The following is a 26,774-nucleotide window of genomic DNA, read 5'->3' as shown; positions in this document are numbered from 1 at the left end:
CTGTGTCAGGAGGCATGCCAGGTTAGTGGGGACTCCAGCTTCTACAACGTGATCATTAACGTGTCATGACCTTTTACATGTATGATCATAAGCAAAGCTGAGATCATAAATGGTACAAATTACGCAGAGGTCAAACTCAGAGCAAAACTATGACTTTCTGCAGATGTTCAAAAACAGAGTTGGTCGGAAACAAAATGCAAACTTGTTTGTTTTTTTTTTTTAACTGGTAGTCAGCACGCAAGGGGGAAGCTGGCGTGCTCCTTTCTGTGTGGTTTATTAGGCAAAAAGCATGTGCCTCTACTTTTCAGAAAGGATCCTTGCTTTTCTTTCTCACATTAAAAATGGAGCAGACTTTACAGCAGCGTTTCTCAGGCTTTTTCGCAGTACATAACCGAACCCCGCCAAGCCCTCTCTCCACTGCTAGGTGCGGAGTCCCGCACGGTACCAGAGCCAGCCCTGCGCAGGGCGGGAGCAGGCCGGGGCAGGCGCCAGGGCTCTGCCGGCCAGCTTGGCTGAAATACGCAAGGGCGATGCGGGAGCATTAGTTTTCTTCCGTCACTTCACGAACTACCCTTTGGCACATTCCTCCACCTTCCCGTTCCGGGCCTCCTTGCCTCCACCCTGCCCTGAAACAGCAGGAGGACAATTCCAACGGGAAAGAGGAGCCGGCGCTGGCCCGTTCCCGCCCAACGCAGAACACGCACGAACTGCCACGGGCAGGCACGGCCCGGGGGGCTCCCCGCGGCCCCCAACCCCGCCGCGCCACCCGGGCCCCCCGGGCCCCCCGGCCGGGCGAGACGCGCTCCGCACGGCTCGCCGGGCAACCGGCGGACTACAACTCCCGCCGTGCTTTGCGCGCAAGGCCTCGCGGCCGGCTGAGCGGCGGGGCGCGCCGGGCTCGCTGGGGCACGTAGTGCGGCCGGGCGGGTGTCCGGCCGCTCCGCAGCCATTGGCCGCCGCCGGTCCCCGCCCGCCGCGGCCCGCGGCGGCTTCGCCCCGCACGGCGCCTGCCGCAATCACAGCGGCCGCGGCGGCGACACCTCCGCAGGCGCGCGGTAAGGGCCGGCGGGGGCTGTGCTGGGCGAGCCGCGGGGCCGCGGTGGCCGGGAGGGCTCTGTCGCGGCCGGCCGCCGGCGGGGAGCGGGCAGGGGGTACGCCTCAGCGCGGGGAGCCGTGAGGGGGTGCCGGCCCGGCTCCGCGGCGCCAGGGCTGGCCGGGGTACGGACGAGAGGCCCCGTCGGCGCCAGGGGAGCGGCCTGGGGGCGCCGGTTTCCCTCCGCGGCTCCGAGCGCTGCCGAGCCGCTGCCGCTCGTCCCGGCGCCCCGTTGTCCCCCGGCCGGCGGGGGCTGCTGGGGCCCCACCGTTAGTCAGCGCTGGGGCGACGGCTCGGCGGTTTGCCGCCCCCCACCCCGGGTCGCGGGCGCGCGAGCCCGCCGTGCCGCCCCTGCCTTGCGGGCACGGCTGCGGAGCGCCGAGCCGCCTCCTCGGTGGTGCCTTCGGTAAAAGGGGTTTGGGCACGATTGTCCCCCCTGTCACGGAGCCCTTCTGGGAGGGCTTCACCCGGGGGAGGCGGCAAAGGGGCTCCTTCGGGGGCATCGCTCAGGGCGGGCGCGGGGAGAGAGCGGGGTCTGGCACAGGCGGGGGCAGCAGCACAGCTTTAGTCCCCAGGAGTACGTATTTAACGGGGGCAAACGGCGGAGTAAGAATGTACGGGTCTTCTGCGAAGAGCTGACGATGCCCGAAAGGTGCTGCACCGGGCTGCAGTTGTTTCTAGCTGGTAGACAACCTTGCCGTAACAGGAAGGTCTGCTCGAAGTCAGCAGCACCACTAGTTCCTGATTAGGATGGGACAGGACTGTGTTGGGGGTCCGTATTTGGGGGTTAAAACAAAGATTGCAGAGAAAATCTGAAACGCTAAGATAAACCATAGTAAAAGGCATGTGGAGTGCAGGAATCTCAGACTTTCTGCGTAATCACTTCGCCAGAATTTCATTCTGTCCACGCTCCAAACGTTTTCATGTTTATTGAGCAGAAATGCTTACCCTCGTCTGACTTATTCCTCTACCCTCAATGCCTCCCACCCCAAATCATGCAATGTAATAAAGTGATCCATGCAGTGTTGCACTAGTTTGTTTGGGGTTTTTTGGGTTTTGGTTTTTTTTCTCTACCATCAGAATGATTGCAGAGGCTTTCTGTGTGTGTTTTATATTTTAATTTTTATTTTTACTCTGGTGAATGGTGCCATCTCTCTGCTGCTGAGAAAGACAAATCTGCAAACAGGAGAATGAACTTTATTTAAAATGACACTTAAATACCTTTATTCAACGTCTTTAAAATGTTTAAAACCATTCTGAGTTAAAATAATTACAAATTCTTGTTTTTACAGTAAAAGTGACTTGTACATCTTCAGCAGCTACACTAAACTATTTTAATACAAGTTCTAATCAAATTAATCTGATTCATAAAGTGGTTACTAGTAGACTTTGTAAAGAATTGTTTTGCAATAGAGACCACAATCTCCTTCAAAATGTAGCTTATCAGAGTTTACATTGATAAAGAGTTTTTCTTTCTACCATACAAGTACGTAATGAAAATCAGACTAATTCCACAGGGACTTAATCACGGGTTTAGGTGCTTCAGTTTGTGTAGCAGCTGGCATGACATGTAGGCAGAACATTGCTGACAGAGACTGCAGACGTTAGTTTCCTGTGAGGAGGGCCATCCTGAGCCACGTATTTTGTGGAAATCCACATCTCAATATTCTGGCGACAGGGAATATGCAAGCACTGTGTGGGAAAAGGAATTGTGACTCGGTTCTGGAAACTGAAAGTCTAGTGGTCATAAGAAGAACAACTGGAAAGAAATAGATACTTCCAAGAAAAAATGGAATGGTCAGCTGATTAACTTAAGGCTGTTATTTTTCCCCAGGATTACTAATAAGTCACTTATTTCACATGAAGGAAGAATGGCTATATGGCTTCTGTTTATACAGCTCTTAGAGGCTCTGCTTGAGGTATTTGGAGTTTAAGCTACTGAAGTGTCAACATCATTCTAAACTAGTGGAAAATACATTGATCAGCTCAGACTCCTTCCTTTAGGGTGGTATCCTGTTGTTCTGAGATTTTTGATCTTAGTGGACTGTTTTCCCAAAGGAAAGTTGGGAACTCGGGGAACAGGCTGTTAACCTGAAGAATTGTTCTAGCAGCAGCTGGCCACTTCCAGATCTGGTCTTTCTTCAGCATCCCTCTCTTATCGAGTCAGATGTGTGCTAGCCATGTAATGGGAAGTGGTCAAGGCACCTCTGTCAGGAAAAACAGGTTTTAAGAGCAGAGTAAATTGTTCTGGCAAGAGCCACCTGGTTCTGGCCATGCTTCTTCCAGGGACTGTGCAAACTGCGCAGTAGCCTACCTGTGCATGTACATGCTCTGTAGATCTGATGCTGAACCCCCTATGTCTGTGAGATGTGCCTTTTTCCTGACATGGTCTCCAAAGCAAAGTTAATTGACTCTTCTACCAGAAAGTCTAAGCAGAGCTGATCAAATCATCTCATATTTTTGGGGGTCAGCCAAAGCTCTAAAATGATCTTGTGATAAATTCTTAGCTCTTCCATGTAATCTCGCTCTGCACGCCTTTAGGATCACATGACACATCTTTGATTCCTTTCTTTCAGAAAAAGGCTTTTTATGTACCTGTGGTAAGCTGGTCAGCTGATCTGGTTTCTCTTTGAATATGACCTGAAGATATAGCATGGGATGGATAGAAAAATGTCTCTTCCCAACTGTAGGTCAAGAACTCATTCAGTGTAACTCAACACAATCTTGTAAATTGCCTGCCTGAGCACTCAAAGTCTTTCTTTAAAACAAGTAGAAATATGGGGGGTTTGGTGTCTGTTTGGTTTGGTTTGGGGTTTTTTGTTGTTTTTTTTTTTTAAGTAGTTGGAAACAAGCAATGAAAGATCTACTCCCACTGTACATGTGTTTAATGGTTAAACCTATTTTAAATGCTGCTCAGAGAACCTTGAGGAGCTGAGCATTTATTAATCATGGCTTATTAGTGCATTGTGGTATGTCTAGGGTTTTTTCCCCCCCTTCTTTCTGGTGTTAATTTGATTTAGTCATAGTATAGGGAAAGACAGATAAGTGGGATTATGTGTCATTAATTAGTATAAAAGAGGAGGTTTTTTTTCTATTCTAAATAACCCATGACAAAACCTGTGGTTTTCTAATACAATGCAAAAGTTTCATGGTGTTTGTTTGGTAGGTTGGTTGGTTTGTTTTCCCCTGGGCCCTCTGCATCACTCACAACTTTGTCTCGGCAGAGGATCTGGATATCTGCTTACCACGTGGGAGACTGTTCAACCCCTCATGGAGGGGCTGCCTGAGGGCTTGATAACTTCAATCTTTGTTCCTGTCCTGGCCCTGAGTTTTTCAGTTCTGGACCTGTGTGCAGGCAGAATGCAGGGTTGGTATCTCATACACCTGTGTCCTGCACAGCATGGTCCCGTGCAGGGGTCCTGGCTGGGGTCCTGAGAGCTAAAGATCTGTGTGAGCGTAGTCTGGAGTGTGAACTTGTCAGGAAAGACAGTCCCATCAAACTGTTTTCAGTTCAGGACTTAGCACTCCATAGCGTATTTTTTTTTCTGAAACTACTTTAGTCTCTGTTGCGTGGTATATCAGTAACTGACAGCTGGTGTCAGTGACTGTTTCCATGTGATGGATGCCTGTCTGCTAGGATCTGCCTTGGAATTAGCTATCACGTTATACAGTGAACAGCTGGCAGCAACACAGGTTCTACTGAAATATCCTGGATTTGAATTAATGATCATCATTATATATCTTGTCACTTCTTCAGATGATTAAAACAAATAATGTACTAATGACTGTGTTGAAGATACACTGTGTTTACAACATCCACAAACCCAGTCTCTTCAGTTGTCTATAGCACAGCTAAGTTGCAGACCAAGTTGTTTAAAACTTTACAAAAGTTCCACAATATGCCATGGGCCAACAAGCCTATTCATTCCCATTGTACGGTTTCAGGTATATCTAACACCTGAAATATTAGACTATCTGCTCAGACTTACTGGAATATGGAGATTAATTTCGTGCAAACAGATCCCTCAAAGCTCAGAATCTGTTTCATGAGAAGAAACTTTCTTCCATGTTCATTAAAGCATAACTTCTTGTTTCTCCAACTAAAATCATACTTACATTTACATGAAAAATACAGAGAGAAAATAAATGGTTCAAATGATTGCTGAAGAGCTGGAGATCTTTTCACATAATGCTTACTTCTCTATTTCTGCCTCCTTTGAGTGGCTGCAGATGGATGGTTTGGCTGTGAGGAGCTGAGGCTGACTTAGATACTGCTTAGTTATTTGGTTTAGTGTTTAGCTTTGACATTGTGCCTTGTGACCATGTCATATGCCTTGGGAGTTTCCAGTTTTTATTCCAGGGAAAGCCATGCTCATGTAGACTACTCCACCTCTTACTGTACCACCTCTTACATACATATCAGCAATGATCAACCTCCAGAATCTCTTTTGTAAACAGGCCAGTGTAAAATCCCATGTCTCAGAGCATGGAGAAGTTGTGTAATTTTTGTGCATGTGCCAAGAGCATGCAATTCTTCAAGGGAGTTTGCTTTATGAGGACACATTGGATGCAGCAGACCTGAGACTGTGACCAGTATACATATCACCCTGCCCTGCCCCCCCCCAAGCCCACCCCCCAAACCCAACCAAAAGCAAGCCTTTGGTTAGATATGGCCAGATTGTTTGAGCTGCGTGGGCTCAAACCTCCTCTCTGGTTCTGCTTTTCTGAATTTGACATCCACGGCTCTGACCTGAGCAAGCACTTAACCGTTGTGCAACAGAGACGACAATGCTGCTCTTTCATGTGGTACCAGTTCACATTTGCTCTCCACTAGTATAAGAAGTTGCACAAATAGCATGAGGCTCTCACAGTCTGCACTTCCCCCCAGCCCCAGCAGTTAGGGCTGTATCTTGTGCAGAACAGCAGCACGGCCTCTCTCCACCCTCTCAGGCTTTGCAGGCATGGAGAGCTTTTGTGACACTGACCTTCCAGCTCCCAAGCAATTCTCCATGTCTGTGTATCATTGTGCCTACATCACTTGGGATTTGGCTCAATAATAATGGGCTAATTGCCAGTGAGTGAGAACTAAGTAAGCAGAGACCAAGAGACTAGTATTAATCTGAAAAAGTTTTGTCTGTGAAACACTTGATAGTGATGCTTGTTCTGTATTTCAGGCTTATTCATTAGCATCTATTTTAGAGAAAAACAACCAGAGGGAGCTGAAAGACTTGGTTGTCCTATTCAGAATTGCTTTCAGTTGGATTTAAAAAGCTGACAGAAAACTCTTACAACTAGTAGCAGCTTGGTGCTATAAAGGAAGACATGATCCAAAATTGTATTCTGGAGTGAATGGTCTGTAAAACAAAAAAACCCCACAAACAAGAAAAGCTTCTGGTTGTGATATTACTGATATTTGTTCTGTATTTGTTTTGTTTTTGACTAATGTCTTCTCATCATCTTCTCTCAAACTTCTTCATTAGGGATTTTTTTTTCTCCCATTTGTGGAGTAAAGAAAGGAGAGAGATGATACTGAAAGCAGTTGTGCTCCTGGGCTGTGCTCTGAGCATCAGCACATTCCCCATGGAAGATCCTGAAGATGGAGGCAAGCACTGGGTGGTGATTGTTGCAGGTTCAAATGGCTGGTACAACTATCGACACCAGGTAAGGACCACTGGTCCCTCATGCTGATGCTGGCCACGCTCCGAAAACTGCCTGCTCTGGGGTGCAGGAATCAGAGTGAATGGCAGAAAGAGGAGAAAAGGGAACAGGAACTCCTGAGTTTGACATGGCTGTCAAAGCCAGGGTGTTGTGGAATTGTGGTCTGAGTGTCAGGATGGACCAGATTAAACCCAAGTGACTTAATTCTGATTAAATTTAAGACTTACAATGAGCAGACTATGGCATTTTTTCCCTTTGGGGAATTCTTGGGCAATCCCTTAAACAGATTAATCTACACTTAAATGCAGTCTTTGCTGTAACCTTGGAACTACCTCTTGCTTTCCTGGAGAACATGATCCCTTTAATTCTGATTTATCTATAGATTTGTATATGTCTAAATGTTAGAAAAATAATTTACTAGACTATTATTGGTAAAGGTGAACTCTAACAGAGATTGAAACACTAGTGTACAAACACAGCATTTTAGAAGTTAAACTGTATTAAATATACTGTGTACATATATCAAGCTGATCTGCTGAGCACTGAAACTTTTAAAGTATTTATTATTTTTAATGTAACTGCCTGTAAAATCTGGAGAGGCTTCATCCTCTCTGTGTTGATTGAGGAATAAATGAGCTTTCCACGTGTTGGGCACACTGGGTTTTATGTTTATATTTCTCTTCCCCAGCAGCTCATCAGTTTGTAACTTTTAGTGCAGTGATGAGATTAGAACTATGTGAACCAGACTGACAACCTTGTTGCATCTGAAGAAGAACCTGTTACCAGCAGATGCTGCCTCAACACTTTGACAAACCACTTTTAGGGATTTTGCCTGCTCCTTGCACTGTAGCTATCACCTGATAACCATAGTTGGGATATTGCAGCCTTAATATAAACCATTCATATTTCAAATTAAATCTGAAAAATGAGATTTTAAGAGTTGAAATCAGAAAACAATTATACAAATGGTAGTGTTCTACTTGATCACCTACCCCCCCAGGGTGTCTAAATATAATTACTGAGTTGTGCTTTGGTTGTTCCTACTGTGGTATAACCAGTCTTGCTGGCTCCCCTCCACTCTAGGAGGAGTTAATATTGCAACATTCATTCTTTAAATAAAATTACATTTATGAAGCTGTGGCTCATGAGAATTACTTTTCTACAGTTGCCCAAGCATAGAGTTTTTAACTTTTCTGTCAGTGAGCCTTTGATGGCAAGTATATCTGCCAGGTAAAATTGAGTTATGAAGAACACAAGATGCACACTTATATATATATATCGAGCAATAAGTCTTTTGAACATGCCAGTTTGACAGAAGCAAATTAGCTTTTCAGTGTGGTTATGTTTTGCAGACAGGTATTAAGTAATTGCTTTTCAAGTTTAGAAAAATTATAATGGGATTTCTTTAAACACCTTAATTTTGAAGATAACATCAACTAACAATGCAAAATGTCTGCAATGTCAGATTGTTCTGAATTTCAATCCTAGAAATTTCTGTATTTTAACCTCTACTGCTTCATTTGAGTACAGTATTAACATTTGGAAAAAAAGAAAATTAGAACTTTTCATTACTTTGATAGGATTATTAGTAATCACTGTCATAAAATAAAAGAGTCTGTGTGAAGGATCTTTCAGAGTGGGGCTCAGCACCTACTTACCTGTCTTGGGTGAGACAGCGTGCCTCTAACTTGTTATGAAAAGAATCAATTCCCAGAAGATGCAGTGCATCAGCAGCCTGTGCTGTCTTGCCTAGCAGCCTTTTGTGGCTGACCTTAGGGGCCTGGCAGGAGTGAGCACCCGTGGTGGGAAGGCATACTGTCAGGCAGACAGCTTTTCCATGACAGTTAGTCATGGAAAATCCACGGTGTGTAATCCGTGAAGTGTAATCTAGAGAAGGATGCCCTGGGTACCAAAACATTGGGGAAAATCGTTCCCAGCAAAACTGGCTGAACTATAGAATTTTAGGAGAGTTATACAGAGGAGGAAAGGTACTACAGATGTCTCAGGAGTTATAACAGATTTGTTGAAACATTATGCAGACCGATCACTATGTCTTTGCCTGTGTCAGTACTCCCTACATTCCAATGGTGGAAGCAAAAGCACTGTAAGTATTTAAATTTTTTGCTCAAGTCACTTGCAGTGGAACCAGGAATAGGACTCGGACTTCCAGTTCCGTGCTTCAACCATCATGAAAGTCATTCCATAGTGAACACATGTAGAAACACATGCCATTTTTCAGCAGAATAATACCTGTACTGTCAAAAAGCAGCACTCCAGGACTGCAGATTTGTATAATTCTTTGCTTTCCAAGGGAGAAACTGTGGAAGAAAATATGTTGTACTTTTCCTCCTGCCTTTATGACCTACCCTGTGTACAAGTGAATTTGTAGATGTGAATGTTCCTGTAAGTAGTTACTCAATGTGATGGGTTTTTATTACTGGACTGGTTGCTATTCCCTTCATGCAACTATAAGCACTCATAATATGCCTTTGTTATTTGAGACCTCAGCTGACACATCTCTGGGTTTCAGTTGCTCCGTTCAGCTGTTCAGGGTACAGTTAAAACATGATGTTGCATGTTTGTATTACATTTATATTTTTTGATATATATATATTACATACATATTTTTGAGCTCCAGTCTGCACACAACCCAGTCAAAGCATACTCTGCTGCCTTCCAGAAGTTACCTGACAGCAGGATGTGTTCATCTGACTAAAAAAAAAAGAAAACATGAAAGGAGAAGAATAATGTTACGCCTTCCAAAATGTCTCTAATGTCACACATGAAAATTCGTGGGGAAAATAGTCCATCATTGTATGCTGTACAGACCTCATGAACAGTAAGTTTGTGAAGACCGTGCAGACCCTGTAAATGTTGAGTTTGCACCTGTAACCTCAAGGAATCTGAAACTCCTTCTAAGACTTGTAACTCAGCTGTCAGTGGTCAGGATCCACTATCAGTGGTGCAGACAAGGTGAGGAAAAAACCCACTGTTTGCATTTATCTATGAGTGAGATTCACACCTTGCAGGCACTTGTTTCCTCTGTGATGGTTGAAATGGGACTCTTTCCTAATCAGGATGATCTAAACTTGCTTACACATTTATCTCATGAGGTTCCTAAAATAAATGTTAAGTGTTTTGAATAGTATACAGCCTAATGTGATAGGCTTAGTGTCAGTGCAAAGCTAGCCTGTATATGGCCTTATGCTTGTGGCTTCTCAGTTCTTTGGTATTTTACCCATATCTTAGTGTTTTTGATTAGAGTTGCTTGGGCTGTGGAAGGACTATCGATGCACTTCTCTCTGCTCCTCAGCAGTTATTCTGACTTCTCTATAGCAGCTTTTTTATTACCAGACTGGCTGCTATTCTCTAAATGCAAGCAAGCACTCACAATACATACCAGAAAGAGTACTCCCCCTGTTTCTTGGCAAAGCGTCTCAGCTCTCTACAGTGCAAAGAGCTAGATGATATATATCTGGGAAGTTTAGTGGCATACATGAGCAAATACAGTGCTGAATGCTACTGGTAGATTTAGAGAATGAGCCAACAAACTAGTTCTCCTTAAGAGGAATAGAATTTTGTGTATACTTCTGCCTCTCCCAGGAGATGATTGCACCAGCTAACTCAAACCTAAAGCTGGCTTCACAAACAGACCAGAAAGACAGACAGACCAATACTTTCTGGGTACTCCAAAAGCCATAGTCAATGGAAAAGCCTGATAAGAAACACAGTCTTACTAAAGGTGGAGCACATACTTGAGGAGAAAAATAGCTGAAAAAAATCTGGCAAAATTAAAATGTTGAAAACAAAAACATTTGAATTTGCATATGTCGGTCTGTTTTCAGTTGTTTTTAGTATTATACTTATTAAGCTGTATGGGCCAGGAACTGTATTTATTCAGAATTTTCAACACTACCAACCAGAGCAGTATTTTATTCCAGGACAGTCCTAAATTCTCCAGTCTTGCAGGTAACAGACATTAAAGATGCCTTGGTTATTTGGCTTTAATCAAAATTTTCTCACTGTGCTTACAGAATTGTAACTGAAGCTATGGGAAAACCTTTCCTAAGTTCTTAGTATAGTTACAGTTTTTGGCTGATTCAGTAATGTGCGTTTAAGCAAGGGAATGAAACACGGCTGGCATTTCAGACCTATTCTTCTACCATGCTTACATATTAGAGTTCATTCTTTTTTAGGCCATGGAATTTCAGTGTACCTGTAGTAGGAACAGTACCACTTTGCAATGAAGCTGATAGTTCATTATACATGCTTTTTAGCCATGAACCTAGCAGTCATAAGACCAAAAGTAACCAATTTCACAGAAGTCCAAGCTTTTTCCCTTTAGGAACTTTTTATGCATGCGTGTGTCACAAAAAAACCCCCATGATTTTTCCAAGGCCACCCTCACCCCCAACAGAAGTCTGCTTGAAAACTGTGTCACTCAAATGCTTAAACAGCTGTATGGCAGAGGAAAGTTGGGGTGTTGTGTTTTTTTTCCTTTTAGAACTTCCCCCAAATATACATTTTAGGAGACAAAATGCCCATCCCAGGAAAATGGGAATTCCACCTCTGACCCCCATGCTCTCAAAATCTAGGAGTTAATTGTATAAGCAAATTTAAGCATAGATCTTCTGTGGAAATTTGCTAATGTAGTAACAGGTTTAGGCTAACCTGGGGATGGAAAGTCTGAACCATGCCATTAGTGCTGTCCATTTTGGAACTGGCATGTGAGGTCTGTTGTGCAGTAGCAGCTCTACAGCTACACCTTCTCCTATTCTTCTGTGCAGGGCAGCTGCTACCCACCCTAAATTGTGGCTACAAGAGTGTGATTTTAATTGAGTGATGATTTATCCAGTTCATAGCATTCTTTTCACATAGTAAACCAACAAGAATAACACCAGCGAGAGATCTGGAACGATATTAGCTGTCTCTTTTAGGGTGGTTTACAGATTAGCTATGCCAGAAATATTTCTGGAGAAAGAAGGCTCAAATATTTGAGCAGTATTTGAGAGGCAGTTACATATCAACAGGAAATCCTCTAGATTCACATACACCTCTGTACTCTAGCAGCAGACTGTTTCTGTTCTGGGTTTATAGAGATTTTCTTATGTGTATGGGAGGGAAGAGGAGGACCATGTGACCAGCAGCAAAGGTGGCTAGTCAGGTCTGCTAATTCTGTGCAAAAACCCCCAACCGTTTACTCAGAACTGTCCTACCAATGGAGTTTTAACAGCAAAACGTGGTTTTGTTGCTCTAGCCTATGCTGGTGGTATTTTGCTACCAGCAGGTACAGTTCCCTTAGCAAAAGCCTTAAAAGGCTGGGACAATCCCCAGAGAGGTGTAAGTCAAGGTTCAGGGGGATTGATTACATTGATCTGTTTCCCTCCACACTAGCGAATTTAGCCCATTTAAATTTACCACCAATGTCTACTTTACTGTTTGCTGAAAGACAGGACATAGTGAGCAACCAGTCAATGAATCAGAAGGAGACAAAAAGAGCTGATAATATGTATTTTCAAAGCTTAACTAATTTGGGGTAGTTTGGTATTAATTAAAAACACCTCTGAAGTCCCTATTGGCCAGCCATATGTCTGTGGGAGCACAGATACTTGCTGGTTGAATATGTTGATATTAAATCACTATAGTACGCCTAAACATTTCCACGTGTGCTAGCCTATAACTGTTTCTGTCATCATAACAGAAGTGTATTATGTCTTGAGAGTGAGAGGGAATCTATGATCTGCTCATCAATCAGTGTAGAGATGCCCTGATGGGTGTTTTCTTTTACTGTTCCTTGGGTTGCTTCTGAAAATCAATTACATATTTAGTCAAACTGGCACTCTGCTGTTACTTATCAGATGTGATGCCTTTGTAACTCTGACCTCTACCTTTTGACTTGTTGCGGCAGCAGCTGGTACAATGACATGCAAGGAAATGGAGAACTATAAACAGTGGAGATTGTCTGGGATAGGTGGAAGAGAGCATAGGCTGACCTGCATAGTAGGAAATGGAAATGCTTTAGTAAGGACAGTTAATTGTTCGGTGTTAGTCACGTGAAGAGATTTTGCTGCAGGAGAGTTCATTACTGTTGAATGTGCTTCACCCATCACAGAATCTTGGAAAACTACCCTCTCTTTTCAGCATCAGCCACATTTATTAGACTAAGGTTTATAAAGTGACAGGATTTTACAGTGTCCTTTCAGTTAAAATTGTCAAAATCACTAACACGCCTAAGTCATCTGAACTTATGTAGGTTCCACTTCAGTTTGGTTTACAAACTAGAAAATTAGATTAGTTCAACAGAAGTAAGCTTTAAGGCTTGCTTCTTGCCTGCATTTGTAGAGTGCATTTGTTAGAAGAGATTTCTTCCATTAAATCTGCTCAGCTTTTCTAGCATGCGGTAGGTTGTAGTTCTAGAGTTTAGGAATGATTGTTGATATCCCATTAGGTCATTCACAGACTGCAAATCTAAAAGAAGATAATTATTTGGGTTGAGATTAATAGTTATATATTCTGATAGAGGTTTGCTTTTATTGCAATACGACTTTGATGAGTACTGTTATTTCCGCATGATGGGAAGATGGTTCTGTAAGAAAATCTGCTTATTCATATCCTGTACAAGTCAGGAAAAGAGTCTGAATAGAAATTCTGCAGTTCTGTTTTCCACTGAAATCTGTTTTCTTGCCCTGAAGTTGCTTCAGTGTTACTCTACAAGAAATATGTAATGAAAAAGGAAATTTTCCTTAACCAAAATTCTCATCTAGTAAAACAAAATTTAATAAAATCTTTGCAGAGATGAGATTGGTAAACCATGTGTGGTTAAGCCAAGGTCAATCTTTGATGCTTAGTCATGCAGGCTTGGTACAGAACTAATTGAAACTGGTGGAAATGCAGCTCTCGTTTTCTTCTGCTTGGCACACTTTGGATTTGTCTGTCAGTGCACAAGGTTTTCGTTTAGATTTTCTGACAGAACACAGAACATTGCTGAGAACCTTTTGTTAAATTTTGTTATCTGTACCAAGTCTGAAGTAGCGTTTGGTTTCTGTTTAAATAAGAAATCAAAATAGGTGAATGAGAGAGAGATTTTAACCATAGCCTCTATTACTAATTCAACTACAAACATTGAGTTTTGGTTTAACCTGTGCATTTCTGCCCTCTAGAAACCCTTAATCTCTTATATTTGAATGCGGTTTCTTTTGGACAATAGCCTGCAAAACCATTTTTCTTCTGGTCTCAAACATAAAATCTCTGTTAAAGCTAGTAACGAAAATCTGCTTAATTTCAGGCAGATGTGTGCCATGCGTACCAGATCGTACACCGAAATGGAATTCCAGATGAACAGATCATTGTCATGATGTATGATGACATTGCTGATAATGATGAGTAAGTGATGAATGTGCATTAGTCACAAACTATATGGTTACTACAAAGGTGCCATAGTCACCAATGTGTTTCAAGTTTGTGGTAGTTTTGTAAGAAAAGCCTTTAAAACCACCTGTGATATGCATAGAGATGTTTTATCCATTGCACAATGATTCTCCGTTGAAATGTGCTCATGAGCTTTCTAAGCCTTGCTCAACAGCTTAGCATCTGTTGTGGCACTGAGTACTGCAGAGCTTCATCATTATGGGAGTAAGTGATCTTAACTCCCAGGCGTAACAGTTTACAGCAGATAAATAGCCTAAACCCACAAACATAGGGAAGTTCCATGTATGACTTGCAGGGCTTTTTTGAAACGATTTTATCAGATTAATTCCCAGAATGCACATTCAACAAAGAAGTGTACACATCCCATTCTTGGTGACTGTCTGGAGCATATAATTGCTTTCTGTATGAAACAGTTCAGTTATACATCCTCTAATTCTGAGACAACTAAAGCAGAAATCAGCGGGCTTCATGTGCACAGCAGCACTGGGAGCAAAGACGAAAGGGGACTAAAGGCAATACCGAAAATAGAGAGATGATAGTGTAAAAGACCACCTGCCTACATCCTCAGATTAATCAACACGATCTGAGGTGGGATACTTGAAGGTACTCTGACGGTAAGGCGAGCATATATAACTGACTGAAGTGAAAGAGCCTTTATATTCTGAGATCACTTTATGACACATGGTGCAAGTACCCGTACTCTCTCTCAGGCAAGCTGGCCAGTCAGGACAGTTTAAATGGTTTCCTGGTTGTTCTGTGGTCATTGTATGTGGCTAATCCTTCTTATTTATGTTCTGTTTAACTTTCAGAAATCCAACAAAAGGCATTGTCATTAATAGACCTAATGGCACAGATGTGTATGCTGGAGTGCCCAAGGACTATACAAAAGAGGTAGGAATGAAACACCATTCCCCAGGGAAGGTTCAGTATTAGCCAATGTTCTGAATAAATCCTTTCAGCCTGTAGCTTACACTCCAAAATGCACATAGTGTAAAGCCTCTTGCTTGTGCACCTGCACAGTGTGGCATGAATTCTGGTGTTCATAAGATGAATGTAAACAACAGATGCTTTCAAGTGAAGCAGGGGTCATAAAAGTAAACCTTTACGCAGTTTCTGTGTTGGCACGAAATGAAAGAAGGGGAAGTCTTGCATTCATAAGTGTTGTAACTCAATCTGAAGAACAGATGTGTAAGACTAATTGTTTCATTAAATCAGATCAGTAATCCAATTCCTTGGTGATTTCACGAGTCAGTTCCTGAGTGAGCCATCAGTGGCTAATATATTTATATAATGATAGATTGAATAGGATGGCCAGCTAAACTTGCCATCCATGCATGGATTCTGACTTTCAGAAGCCATCCTTGTAAATGAAGATTTTATTGTTGTTTTTATGATCAGATTTAGCTTTCATCCTCTTAAATCCCTAGGATGTTACTCCAAAGAATTTCCTTGCTGTTCTCAGAGGAGATGCAGAAGCAGTGAAGGGGGTGGGATCAGGAAAAGTACTGAGAAGGTAAGAGAGATTTAATTTAGAAAATAATTGCACATGTAGTTCCACAATGGTACTGTTTTCAACAAAAGAGGGTAAGGTAGAGCAATTTGAGAATCCAGCAAGACTATTGATGGCAACTCCAGGTCATCCACATTAGAAATACAATGGTGCTGGTTTCTTAAACTATCCAGCACCAAGAAGCAACTGCTGATATTTGACTGGTGTGGAGTGCAGTATTGATTAAGGTATAAAAGCTCTAGAGGATAGTGTCAACTGTATTAAGGTACTTGTTATTTAGACTATTGTCTTTTGCAAGAATGGCTCTTCAAAGAGAATTTTATTAAGGTTTGGAGACCTGTAAGAAGGGTTTGCTAAGGCTTGGCTTAATGTACATGAACAGTTGTATCAGTCAGCTGAAGTGGTGAGACTTGGCAGTCAGTGGCAGAGGGACAGGGATAGCTTAAACAGCTCAATAGCTGAAAGAATTGCATATCTAATCCCAGCTGTGGTCTTTGTGGGATACGTAAGGTTACTGAGGTTTTGAATGTAATGAAATGGAATTAAAGCTTATATTTGATGCAAAGAAATCTTTGCGATTGAGAAAGTAGTATAAGCATTTAACCTTGTAATTGATGTATTATGCTAAAGTTACATAAATGATTTTAAGTTTGACAATATTCTAATATATGAACAATAATTGTAGACTGGCTAAGTAGGACATAAAATCTATAATTAATGGGTGTAGTTTATAAAGCCTTATATAATTCAGATGATTCAAGAGTAAAAGCAATATATTTGGGGGCCTAATTAGAAGATCTCTTGGAAAGATACCTCATGTCAGTTGTTCCATCTTGCTTCTACAGAGTTTGAGCTATGAAAGTATGATGCCTGTTTACTAAGGTGTGTTATATTTGTAACTCAGTACTGCTGGTAAAGAGTTCTATTGTTATATTTTTCTGTGCGCAGCATTTCCTGTAAAACCTCTAAGAATTAAAATTTGACCATTTGGAAGAACTAGTCTAGTTCATCATCAAAAGCTGAGATAGAAAATGATATATGCAAGGCATATAAGCAAAAAGTTAATAAAACACAGTTACTAGATTGTTCTCTTCTAGCAGCTGGAATGAGTCAAGAGGTGACTATGAAGCATTTTTCTTTAAAAAAAAAAGGTACTTCAGAGCACACCTCACCTGTGAAAGCTTGATGTTAGAAGTCAAATAAGGGAGTGGCTGTGCAGAGGGCCAAAGACTCTTAGCTGCTCAGGAAGACAACTTGAACCCGCATAAAAAAAGTCTTAGTTATTTACATTCACCTTGGTCAAATATTTTGCACTTACGGTCAAGAGTGGGAGCCAGAAAAACAACACCCAACCCTTCTTTGTTAGGCTCTGTGGTGTAAATTACCAAGTGGCCTGACTTCCACTATTGAGCGGGACAAGAACTCAGTTATCCTCTGCCTAAAAGGCTACAGATTGTCTTCCAGGTTGTTCCCTAACCAGCAGGTTATTGGACAGGCAGAAGGCTGGACAATGTACCCTTGAGCTGCTGCAGTTGTATCTCTTTACAGTCAGGAATGAGCAAGAGCAAATACAGACTTCTGGACTGCTGATACAGAGGAAGAGAAGAGGGCTTGGGGACTCCTCCCAATCTGTTCACATTGTTTTATATTTAATTATCCCTGGATACAGTTTTAAAAGCAAAATCCCTTTGCAGATCTGGCTGTTAGGAGAAGACCTTAATATCACCCAAAGATGATCTATTTGGTTTAAAGTGCAATAAAAATCTCCGGCAAACTGTGCACTACACAGATGTTAGGGAATCAAAGCCTGTAAGCGTGCAGTGCTCAACCAACTGCAGAGTAACTTAGTTCAAATGCCAGTCTAGCCTACAGGTGAGTTTCTGTATGGATCAGTTCTTCATGGAGATGTAGACTGGCGCTGATTTGGCTAAGTATGGCCATACAGGTCACAACCAGGTAGTAAATAAACATACCTGAGGGTCTTATTAAAGAAGCTTTTATGGTTTTATCCCTGTGCTATTGGTTCATTGGCGTAACATAGTTATAAAAGTACTGCTTTTTTACCAGACTGCTACAGATGCCCACAGTGTAACAGATTCTTTAGATAGGCATTAAAAAACAATATTACTCCTGCCAAACTCAACGTAGCAGCCCCTGCCTAACCAGCAATCAGTGTACAGTTTGAAACATGAGTTATAGTTGCTCAGTTCCTCGTACCTGAGGGACTAGGCTGTAACCCTGTTTTCATTCCTCTTGCAGATGCTAATCTTCTCTCATAAGCACCCAAAGCAGTATGCTTTGGGAGCAAAAAAATATTACCAAGAGGAGGAGGTGCTTCAGCTGTATTATTTTCAAATATTGACTTGTCTTGGCATTGAAAAGCAGATGATGTTTGTTGTAGTGAAGATCAGGCTGGAGTTGTTAGAAAGAATTTGTTTGCAATTTTTTCATTACAGTGGTCCCAACGATCATGTGTTTGTTTATTTCACTGACCATGGAGCTCCAGGACTTCTGGCTTTTCCTGACGACGATGTAAGATTTCGGGGGGTTACTTTGTCATAAAAACCATCCTTTTAGTGACATATTAAATAATAAGTAATAAATGTAAAACACAAAAATATTTGATGCACTGCCATATTGGGGGCGGAGGCAGAAAAGAAGGAATAGTCTTCTCATCACCCCAGTCTTGATTTTTTCCAGTTTGAATCTGGAGCATTCAAGCCGAAATTAAGTTATGTCATTTAATATTTCATTGGACTTTGGTGGTCCAAGCAGACTGTTTCACACAGGTATGACTTGGCTTTCTAGTGCACTATACATATCATCTGGGACCATTACTCATCTTTTCTGGAGTGGTAAATACTAAAACGTTGTATTCCAGAAGGGCAAACACTGGATATATTTCAGGGGAAATAGTAAACATATTCACAACAGTTAGTATTTATTCCTATTAAATGAATTCTGTGTCTATTGAACATCAGTGGTTTTAATATAAGCCTTCTTACTTTACAGCTTCATGTGAAGGACTTGAATAAGACTATTTGGTACATGTATCGTCACAAAAAATACCGGAAGGTAAGCAAGCATATCAGAAGTTGTGAGATTAAAAGAGCAGCTGGCATGGAAGAGAGAGATTTGTCTTCATTTTGAGAATTCTTTAAAGCAGGAGGAAATTGTTGCCATGCAATGAAATTTGGATTAGGATTTTTCACTTATAAGGACTGATTCTCTCCAAATTTTCTCTTTTGATTTTTAGTTTACTGTATATTTGCAGTCAGTGTTGAAATGTAGTATACTGCCTTTTGATAACGGTATATATTCTGACCAATGGTGGAGAAACAACATCTGTAACTACCGCACCCTCATAATATGTACCCGGCTTGTCCTTCCTGTGCTTTGTTCACTTCAGACTGCAGTTACTACAGGAAGTTCATATATACCTCATGTTCCGCTTACAGTCACTAATATTGTTTAAGAGACTGTACCTCTTGTCAGAAAATTCTGTGCACTTATTTCATCACAAGTAGTTTTAAGCAGAAAAACTAATATTTGGAACATTTTGGTAGATTGCCTTTTTTAACCAACCTTCTGTGATAACCTGTCTACTACAGCTGGCTGTATTTAGGAAGACTTAAATGGCCGTTGGTTCCAGAAATACCACATTCAGTAGTTGTACATTGCTGTGCCTAAAGAGCAACTGTGTATTTGATTTGTGCTTTTTATGTTAGTTGGTAGATCCCTGTGGTTTCTATAGAGATTAATAGCATCTTTTCATTGTGATTATGTTTCCCTTTTCCACATAGTTTAGTTCCCAAAAACGAAAAATTGACCTATTTGCTTTTGTGTGTTATTTTATAGCATTATGGATAGCTTTTATTTCAGGGATAACAGTACAGGCCGACTAGCTACAGCTGAAAAAGCACTGAAGGACTTTTCTCCATTTCCTCATGGAATTTCTTAAGGTCGCTGATTTATTTTATAGATGGTGTTTTACATTGAAGCATGCGAGTCTGGATCTATGATGAATCATTTGGCTGATAATATCAATGGTGAGCATTCATGTAACTTACTGAACTTCATTGTCACAACTTGTCACAGGCAGGACCTAAACAGACACTGTGTCCAGGATAGCTTCAGGGCACATTTATGTACAGTTATAGCAGGGGAGCACAGAATTAGAGGAAGTAATATTTTTCCATTTATGGGAAGTTGCTTTTTAAAGAATTAGTGGAGTTTTATAAAGACTATCAGGTCTTTCAGTTTCTTGCAAATGAGAAGCTGAAAAAGTATTTCTTTTCAGGAACTATATGGTTGCCCTTAACAGGTAGCAGTTAAATTTCACTGACGTTTCTCAGCCTCAGCATTGCTAACAGCAGGTGTGAAGTTCCTGGTGTCAGTTTCATTGAGTAGAAAAGGCGCTTTGGAGACATCATTGCCAGGCAATTTCGCTATATTTATTTGCACAGTAACCCAGGAAGTGGAACTCAGATTTTTTCAGGGTTTCTAAGCTCTCTGCTGCAGAGCTGTGAGCCCATCCTCAGTTAGGATGAGAAATCACAACCATTTCAAACTCCTGCTCCATGGCAGGGAGGCAGGGTGCTCTGGCTTTCTTCTAGTTTTGAAGCTGTGATTCCAGGGAGAACCAACCACCTGCCTATCCATGGCTTCTTGGGTCTTTGGCCTTGGAGTATACTGTCTGGCACCCACCTAGACTGCTTACAGCCCTGTCAAGGATTTACAGAAAGCGCACACAGAATGTTTCATATTGACATGAATTTATTTATCAATTATCAATTTATTTATCAATTTATTTTGATTGCTCAAAATAAATGCTCAGTGAATCAGCATTTTTCAAAGTTTGTTCTATTAGAAATTTCCAGTCTGAGAACTCTGGTTTTACTGCCAGCTCTACCACAGACTTACAAAGGCAGAAAATTGACAATTTATGTATTATACAATGAAGCTGTCTTTTGCAGGCTTCCATGATGAGCTACAAAGCTTAACTGATTACTTAGTAAGCATTTTAAAGGATGCTAAGAGCAGCACTTTACTACAAAGACAAGATTTAACACTTTTTTTGGCTTTTGAACTTCAGCTACACTGAGTAGAAACAACACTGTAGCTATATAAAAGCATCCCTAACACTTTTTCACTTTGAAACTTGGACTTTCAGTTACACAAGTATGCTGTGAGTTAACTGTGGCAAAAAGCCAAAATAGCTTTTGTCTTAGTAATACCTGTAAAGACATGTTTACAGTATTTCTCTTGTGTTAGAGATGGCTTACTGGGAACACTGCTTGGGGCAGATGTTGTAGAGGCTTGTTTTGCTTTTCTCTCAGTGTTATCCAAGAAACTATATTACTTAGAAGGTGGCATTTTCTGTAACAAAAGATAATTTAGGTGATTTACTCCAAGTTTGGGAAAAAGTCCTCATTATTGTAATAAAGAAAGTGAATGTATATGTGGTTGTCAGTGCAAAGTGTTCTCAGGCAGTTCTTTCAATAGTACATTTTGCCCTCAGAAGTGCATATTCTTCTTTAAACACCCCAGACCACACATTTGGCAGCAAGAAAGGAGCTCTTCAGTCAGCCTCAATGCTGTTATAAGAGAATGATTAACAGGCTTCTTTCCTTCCTGCTATTTAGAAGTAAATGATGAAAAGCCAAAACACTTAGGCAAATATATCACGTTCAGCAAGGTACCAAATCATGATGGGGGGTTAAAAAAAAAAAAGAGGAAATAAAAAAATACTTTCTATTTCTCTTACAGTTTATGCAACAACAGCTGCCAATCCCAGAGAGTCATCTTATGCGTGTTACTACGATGATGAAAGGCAGACTTATCTTGGGGACTGGTACAGTGTGAACTGGATGGAGGATTCAGATATGGTAAGTTACTTTGATGAGGTTTCTGCATTTCTGTGCATGAAAAATCACTAAGCTTTTAAAAAATAGTTCCTTTACAGGATTTGTGAAAATCTTTGTTTCATGTGAGACTGAAATGAACAAACTGAATCAGTAAAAGTATTTATCTACTACTCAGAACCATATATAATCTTTATTTGTTTGGGCCACTAAATTTATTTCTGAAACTAACTTTCAGAAGCATTGTCTTTTTTGGTTATAACACTAGAAACTGTCTAACTTCTAGTTTCAAATTCACATAATCTTGATTTTTAGGTCTGAGATCCAAATTTGTTAAACAAATTGGGCAGTAGGTGTAGCTCTGATTCAGGGATCCTTAAGCACTGAACTGTAGCTGACCCATTTATTAGCGTAATGGAAAACAGTATTAATGAAACAAATCTGGGATTTGTATGCTAGCCCATTCTCTTCTTTCCCATTTGCTGGGAGATTAGGAGAGCACTAAAAGCAACCTTAGAATATGCTGTCAAATCTTCCTTTCAATTTTTACTTTTTTTCCAAAGGTTGTGTAGCTCTTGCCCTGTACTTCCTTCTACATACTGGCAGCTAAGACCCTTTCCAGGTTTCCTTGCATTTTTAGAATAGCTGAATTTAAGTATCTGTGACCACATGGAAGTTTCTTCATGCAGGAGGATCTAAGAAAAGAAACACTTCACAAGCAGTTTCAGCTGGTGAAGAAACGCACCAACACCAGCCATGTGATGCAGTATGGAAACAGAGTATGTATGAGTGGGCTTCCTGGTCAGATACATCTTAAAACCTTTTGTGCCTTATACTTTCATACCTTAAAAAAAAACACAGGAAAAAAAATCACTGTAAACTGGCAGGGTTGGTTTAGAAATTTAAACTGTTCATCTCAGAAGACAACTTAGCATTTAAGAGACAATGATCCTGATGCGAAAGGAAATACAGCCTTGTATTATATTTTAATTCAAGAAGTCGGGATATGAATTTTCCTCCAAGCTCTGCCAGTGATCTAGCATTTCACTTCAATCAAGTATAAGAAGGATATTTACCACTTCCAGGCATATTATGAATATTAATGAAATGTTAATAAGTGCATTGATCCCTTGAATGGGATGAGCTAAGAGGCCACGTACCATTTATAAAGTCCTATTATTCCAAAGATTAAATATTTGTTTAAAAAAAAGAAGTCAGGTTACTTAACCTGATGGTCTTTTTCCCCATGGTGAGTTTTTGAAATAGAAGTTCCCTGATTTTTGGCAGGCTTGACCTTGTATTAAAAACCCAACACATGTGCACACACACATTTACAACCCTATAATCTCCTTTATTTTCTCTAATAAAGCAAGTTTAGAGAGTCAGGTTGCATGGCAAAGCAAAGACAGTACCTACTGGAGGGGATTCACGGTTTCCATTTGTTTACTTTCTAACCTTTAGAGCATCTCCTCCATGAAAGTGATGCAGTTTCAGGGCATGGGGAAGAGAGCTATCCCCATTTCTCTGCCACCTGTAGAACACTATGACCTGACACCTAGTCCTGATGTGCCTTTTGCAATCATGAAACGAAAGCTGATGGCTACCAATGATGTTCATGAGGCTAAGAAGATTGCTGCAGAGATGAAAACACACATGGAGGTAAGCAAAAGAAAAAACTTGAGCTACACATCAGGTCAGATTCGCATCCATCATAAGCAATGGCAGAAGTAACACCCCTGAAGCCGATGGGATTGCTTCCAGTTTTTGCAAATTGCACCAAAGTTACTCTTCAGACTGGTAACCTCTAGTTGATGGTTTACTCTTCCTTTAAAATCCAGTGGTCTGTTCCACAAGGCACATTCAGTAGCAGTTATCTGGGCAAATATAAGTAAATGAAAAAGTCAGTCTCACGGCTTTTATTGCCAGGAAAATTCCTCATCTACATCCATAGGGATTCTTGTTGGGAGGACTTACTCTTCGGCATCAGAGAAGTGATCAAGTCTCCCAAATCAAATAGCTCCTGCAGAATGGTACTCAGTATTGGTGTTGCTGGTGTTTTGTTTCTCTGGCAGAACACTAGGACAGTGAGTGATTTCAGGTGCCAGGAGTCTGTCTTTGTCTTTCTAGTTTTCATTTGTGTGTTAACAGAAAGGTCCAAAAGACTGTGCTAAAAATAAACAGCAAAACTGGGTTCCTTAAGGAGCCCAAGAGTTGAGGGAGGTTTAAAGAACGAGAAGTTTCATTCAAAGTCTTCAAATTAGCTTTAGAAAAAGCATGTTTTAAGTTCCTGCTGTTTTATGTGCAGGTGAAAGAATTTATCCAAGAATCCATGCGAAAGATAATCACCTTAGTAACAGGATCAAAAGAACAGACCAACCAAATTCTGTCAGAGAGACTGACCATCAGCAATTATGATTGCTACCAGGCAGCGGTGAACCACTTCAGAGCTCATTGCTTCAACTGGCACTTACCCTTGGTAAGTCAAGCATTAGATATAACCTGATAAATATACCGGTAAAACAGGCATAGTAGTCATAAGCATGTCTGCGAAAACAGCTTTTAGTAAAAAGCTAGCTTGGGGGCAGTCATATGGCTTAGTTTTGGAGAAAGGGTAAGGAAGGCTTTTGGAAGCAGGAAACCACTTCTACTGCACCTGTAGATAAGCAAGAAGATTACTAAAAATACTTTATTAAAAACAAAACCAAAAATAATCCCTGATTTTTGCTAGTTTGTGTTGTCCCTTCATCAACTCCCTCCCCTAAAATCCCAATATTTAATAAGTCATGTTGTATTTCTGCCTGAAGCATCTCTAGTGGCAAAACAGAAACACAAGCGCCACCACTGTGAACTCATAATCCTGGGACATTCAGATTTCTGTATTATGATTGCGTGTTGCATACTTCCTTGCAATAGCCTAGCTGCTGCTCCCGTGGTCTTGTTGAATTCCTGGGAGCCACTTCCCAGTTTAGGGGTTTTATTACTGTCTACTCTCCCTGGGATCCCAGCTGAGGACCAAATCCTGTTGTGCTAAGCACTGTTTAGACAAGAATAAGAGAGGTCAGTTCCTATTCCAGAAAAAAACAGTCCTGATGCCAGGCAAGATAACCTAAGCAGGCAGTGGTGTGTGGTGAGAAGAGTCAACAGCAAATTAATTGTTTTTAGCAGAAAGCAATGGGATTACTTGGTAGTCAGCCAAGATATAAGTACTGTATACAAATCAAAAGCAGATGCGCTCCTTCAGCTGGAACTTCTAATCAACCAGGCTATTAGGAGGCCACCTTGCTCTATTAAACTTTTAGTCCCTCTTTAGTGTTTTTTTTTGTTTTGTGTTTTTTTTTTAATGAAATTGGTTAGGTGGGTGAGCCTTGCCTAAGGGGCCAGTGTGCAGCAACAGCTGAATTTACCTAATGAACTTCAAAAAGCAAAGTGCAGAGAAGAAAGATGCATTTAGCCTAGTACTAGATTGTCAAGATCATCAATTAAACACCTTGAACATTAATAGGATCTCTAAATTACTTCCAGAGTTCAGTTTGGATAAACAATATCGGCTTTTCATCACTGGAGTTATTAACAGTGTTCATTTATTTCAGTATGAATATGCACTGAGACAGCTGTATGCCTTGGTCAACGTTTGTGAAGGAGGATACCCCATTGACAGGTAATGAGGTTCCCAGACGTGCTGTGTAGTTTTATCTGTGGCTAAGAAAAGCAGAAGCTAATAGGCAAATGAAACCTAATGCTAAAAGCTTCTCACCTTTTCTGCTCTGTTGACAATTTTGTCAGTAAAGTTCTCACTCCAAAGCTATGAATGCTTATTTTGGAAGACATATCATTATTAGTCCCCTCCCACTCATAATGATCCATTTCCCCAGTAACCCTTTAATTTCCTTGTTGAAGACCCTCAAGGGAAATCATAACCAGTCAGAGGATCCCACTGCACTGTGCAACACAAAGTAGCATGACCAGTGCAGGTGTTGCCCTGAAACTCCAGTATGATCTTACACGGAAGCAAGGTTGGGAACTGCTGTATTTTCTCTGCTGCCCCCTCAGCTGCTGGCTCAGAACACCACAGCACTGCTGGGTTCTGGTGAGGAAAGGGAATACGGTGCAGGGACGTCATCTATGAGGGAGTGGTAGGAAAGCAGGGAAATAATGGTCCAGGCTGATCCTTATGGTGGTGCGGTAGGGGCAAGGGAAAAACAGTGTTGAAATTCTGTCTTGGGAGTTTGTGGTAGAAGATGGGATCCTCACTTGTGAGTCAGGCAAGAGGAAGAAAAAGGAGAGAGGAAGGCAGGGGGTAGGGAATGGGAAGGTGGACTGGTGCCTTAGGCAGCATGCCCATGCAACCCAGAAGGTGAAGAACTGCTTCCCCCAGTCCTGGTGGCATCACGCTGTTGTCAGTTTGGGAAACAGTTTGAGAGCAGAGCACCTCAAAAGTTTCGCATCTTTATTGTTTTCTGTTGCAGAATACGCCTGGCCATGGACCAAGTGTGCCTTGGGTATTGATGGAAACACCAGTCCCTAATATAATCCTTACTACAGTGATAACTTTTCATAACTGTAATAATCCAGACTTTACATGCATGCAACATGAAAAGAGTCAACCACTGTACTGGAACCGTGCTGGGAGCTGAGCCACATGGCCATGCCAGCACTCTCCCCTGCATCCCCACCTGCTGACAGCCTGCTGGTTTGACAGAGGCATTTTGGCAGACCACCTGGAGCTTTCAAGATGGATGATTCTTTTCAAAGCACAATGCTCTTAAGTGCTCGGGATGAACACTACAAGCCACCTGTCATTGATTGCTAAATCTATGCTAAATTTAAACATTTAGTCATTAATTCTGGAAAAAAATTTTATACTATTGCTAACTATGAGCCTTTTAAAAAAAGTTAATGAATTCCATTACAGTGACTAATTTGCAGAGTGGTTAAAGAGTGAAGAAACCAAAGCTTGTTCTTTAAGCTTTAACTCCTTAACAGTTTGAAGAGATGAATTGCATTCAAGAACTATCAGATGTGAACACCACTGTTAACTGTGAACAGTAAAAGTCTCTGTGGGTAGAAAGCACTGTTTCCCAAAGAAAAACAAAAATATCTAATGCTGTAAATTTAGCACCAGTATGCTGTAATTAAAGGTATATACACACAAACCTGTGGGAAGTCATAGAGTACAGGATTGTCTGTGAATAGAAATAAATTTGATGGTTTCATCAACCTA

General features: G+C 41.3%; 1 protein-coding gene across 1 annotated transcript; it reads left to right on the top strand.

Annotated features, from left to right (window-relative positions):
* Window positions 1-906: 906 nt before the first annotated feature.
* On the top strand, window positions 907-26,774 carry LGMN (legumain). Its single transcript, XM_064460609.1, has 14 exons — window positions 907-1,055; window positions 6,574-6,754; window positions 14,037-14,134; window positions 14,989-15,070; window positions 15,607-15,692; window positions 18,146-18,221; window positions 18,702-18,764; window positions 19,672-19,738; window positions 21,459-21,577; window positions 22,243-22,332; window positions 23,015-23,212; window positions 23,859-24,029; window positions 25,144-25,211; window positions 26,020-26,774. Exons 2-14 carry the CDS (start codon window positions 6,617-6,619, stop codon window positions 26,057-26,059), a joined length of 1,296 nt encoding a protein of 431 aa, XP_064316679.1. The 5' UTR covers window positions 907-1,055; window positions 6,574-6,616; the 3' UTR covers window positions 26,060-26,774.

Source organism: Phalacrocorax carbo, chromosome 9 (genome assembly GCF_963921805.1).
Source record: "Phalacrocorax carbo chromosome 9, bPhaCar2.1, whole genome shotgun sequence".
Taxonomy (NCBI): Eukaryota; Metazoa; Chordata; class Aves; order Suliformes; family Phalacrocoracidae; genus Phalacrocorax; species Phalacrocorax carbo.
This window is presented reverse-complemented; position numbering and strand designations above follow the sequence as displayed.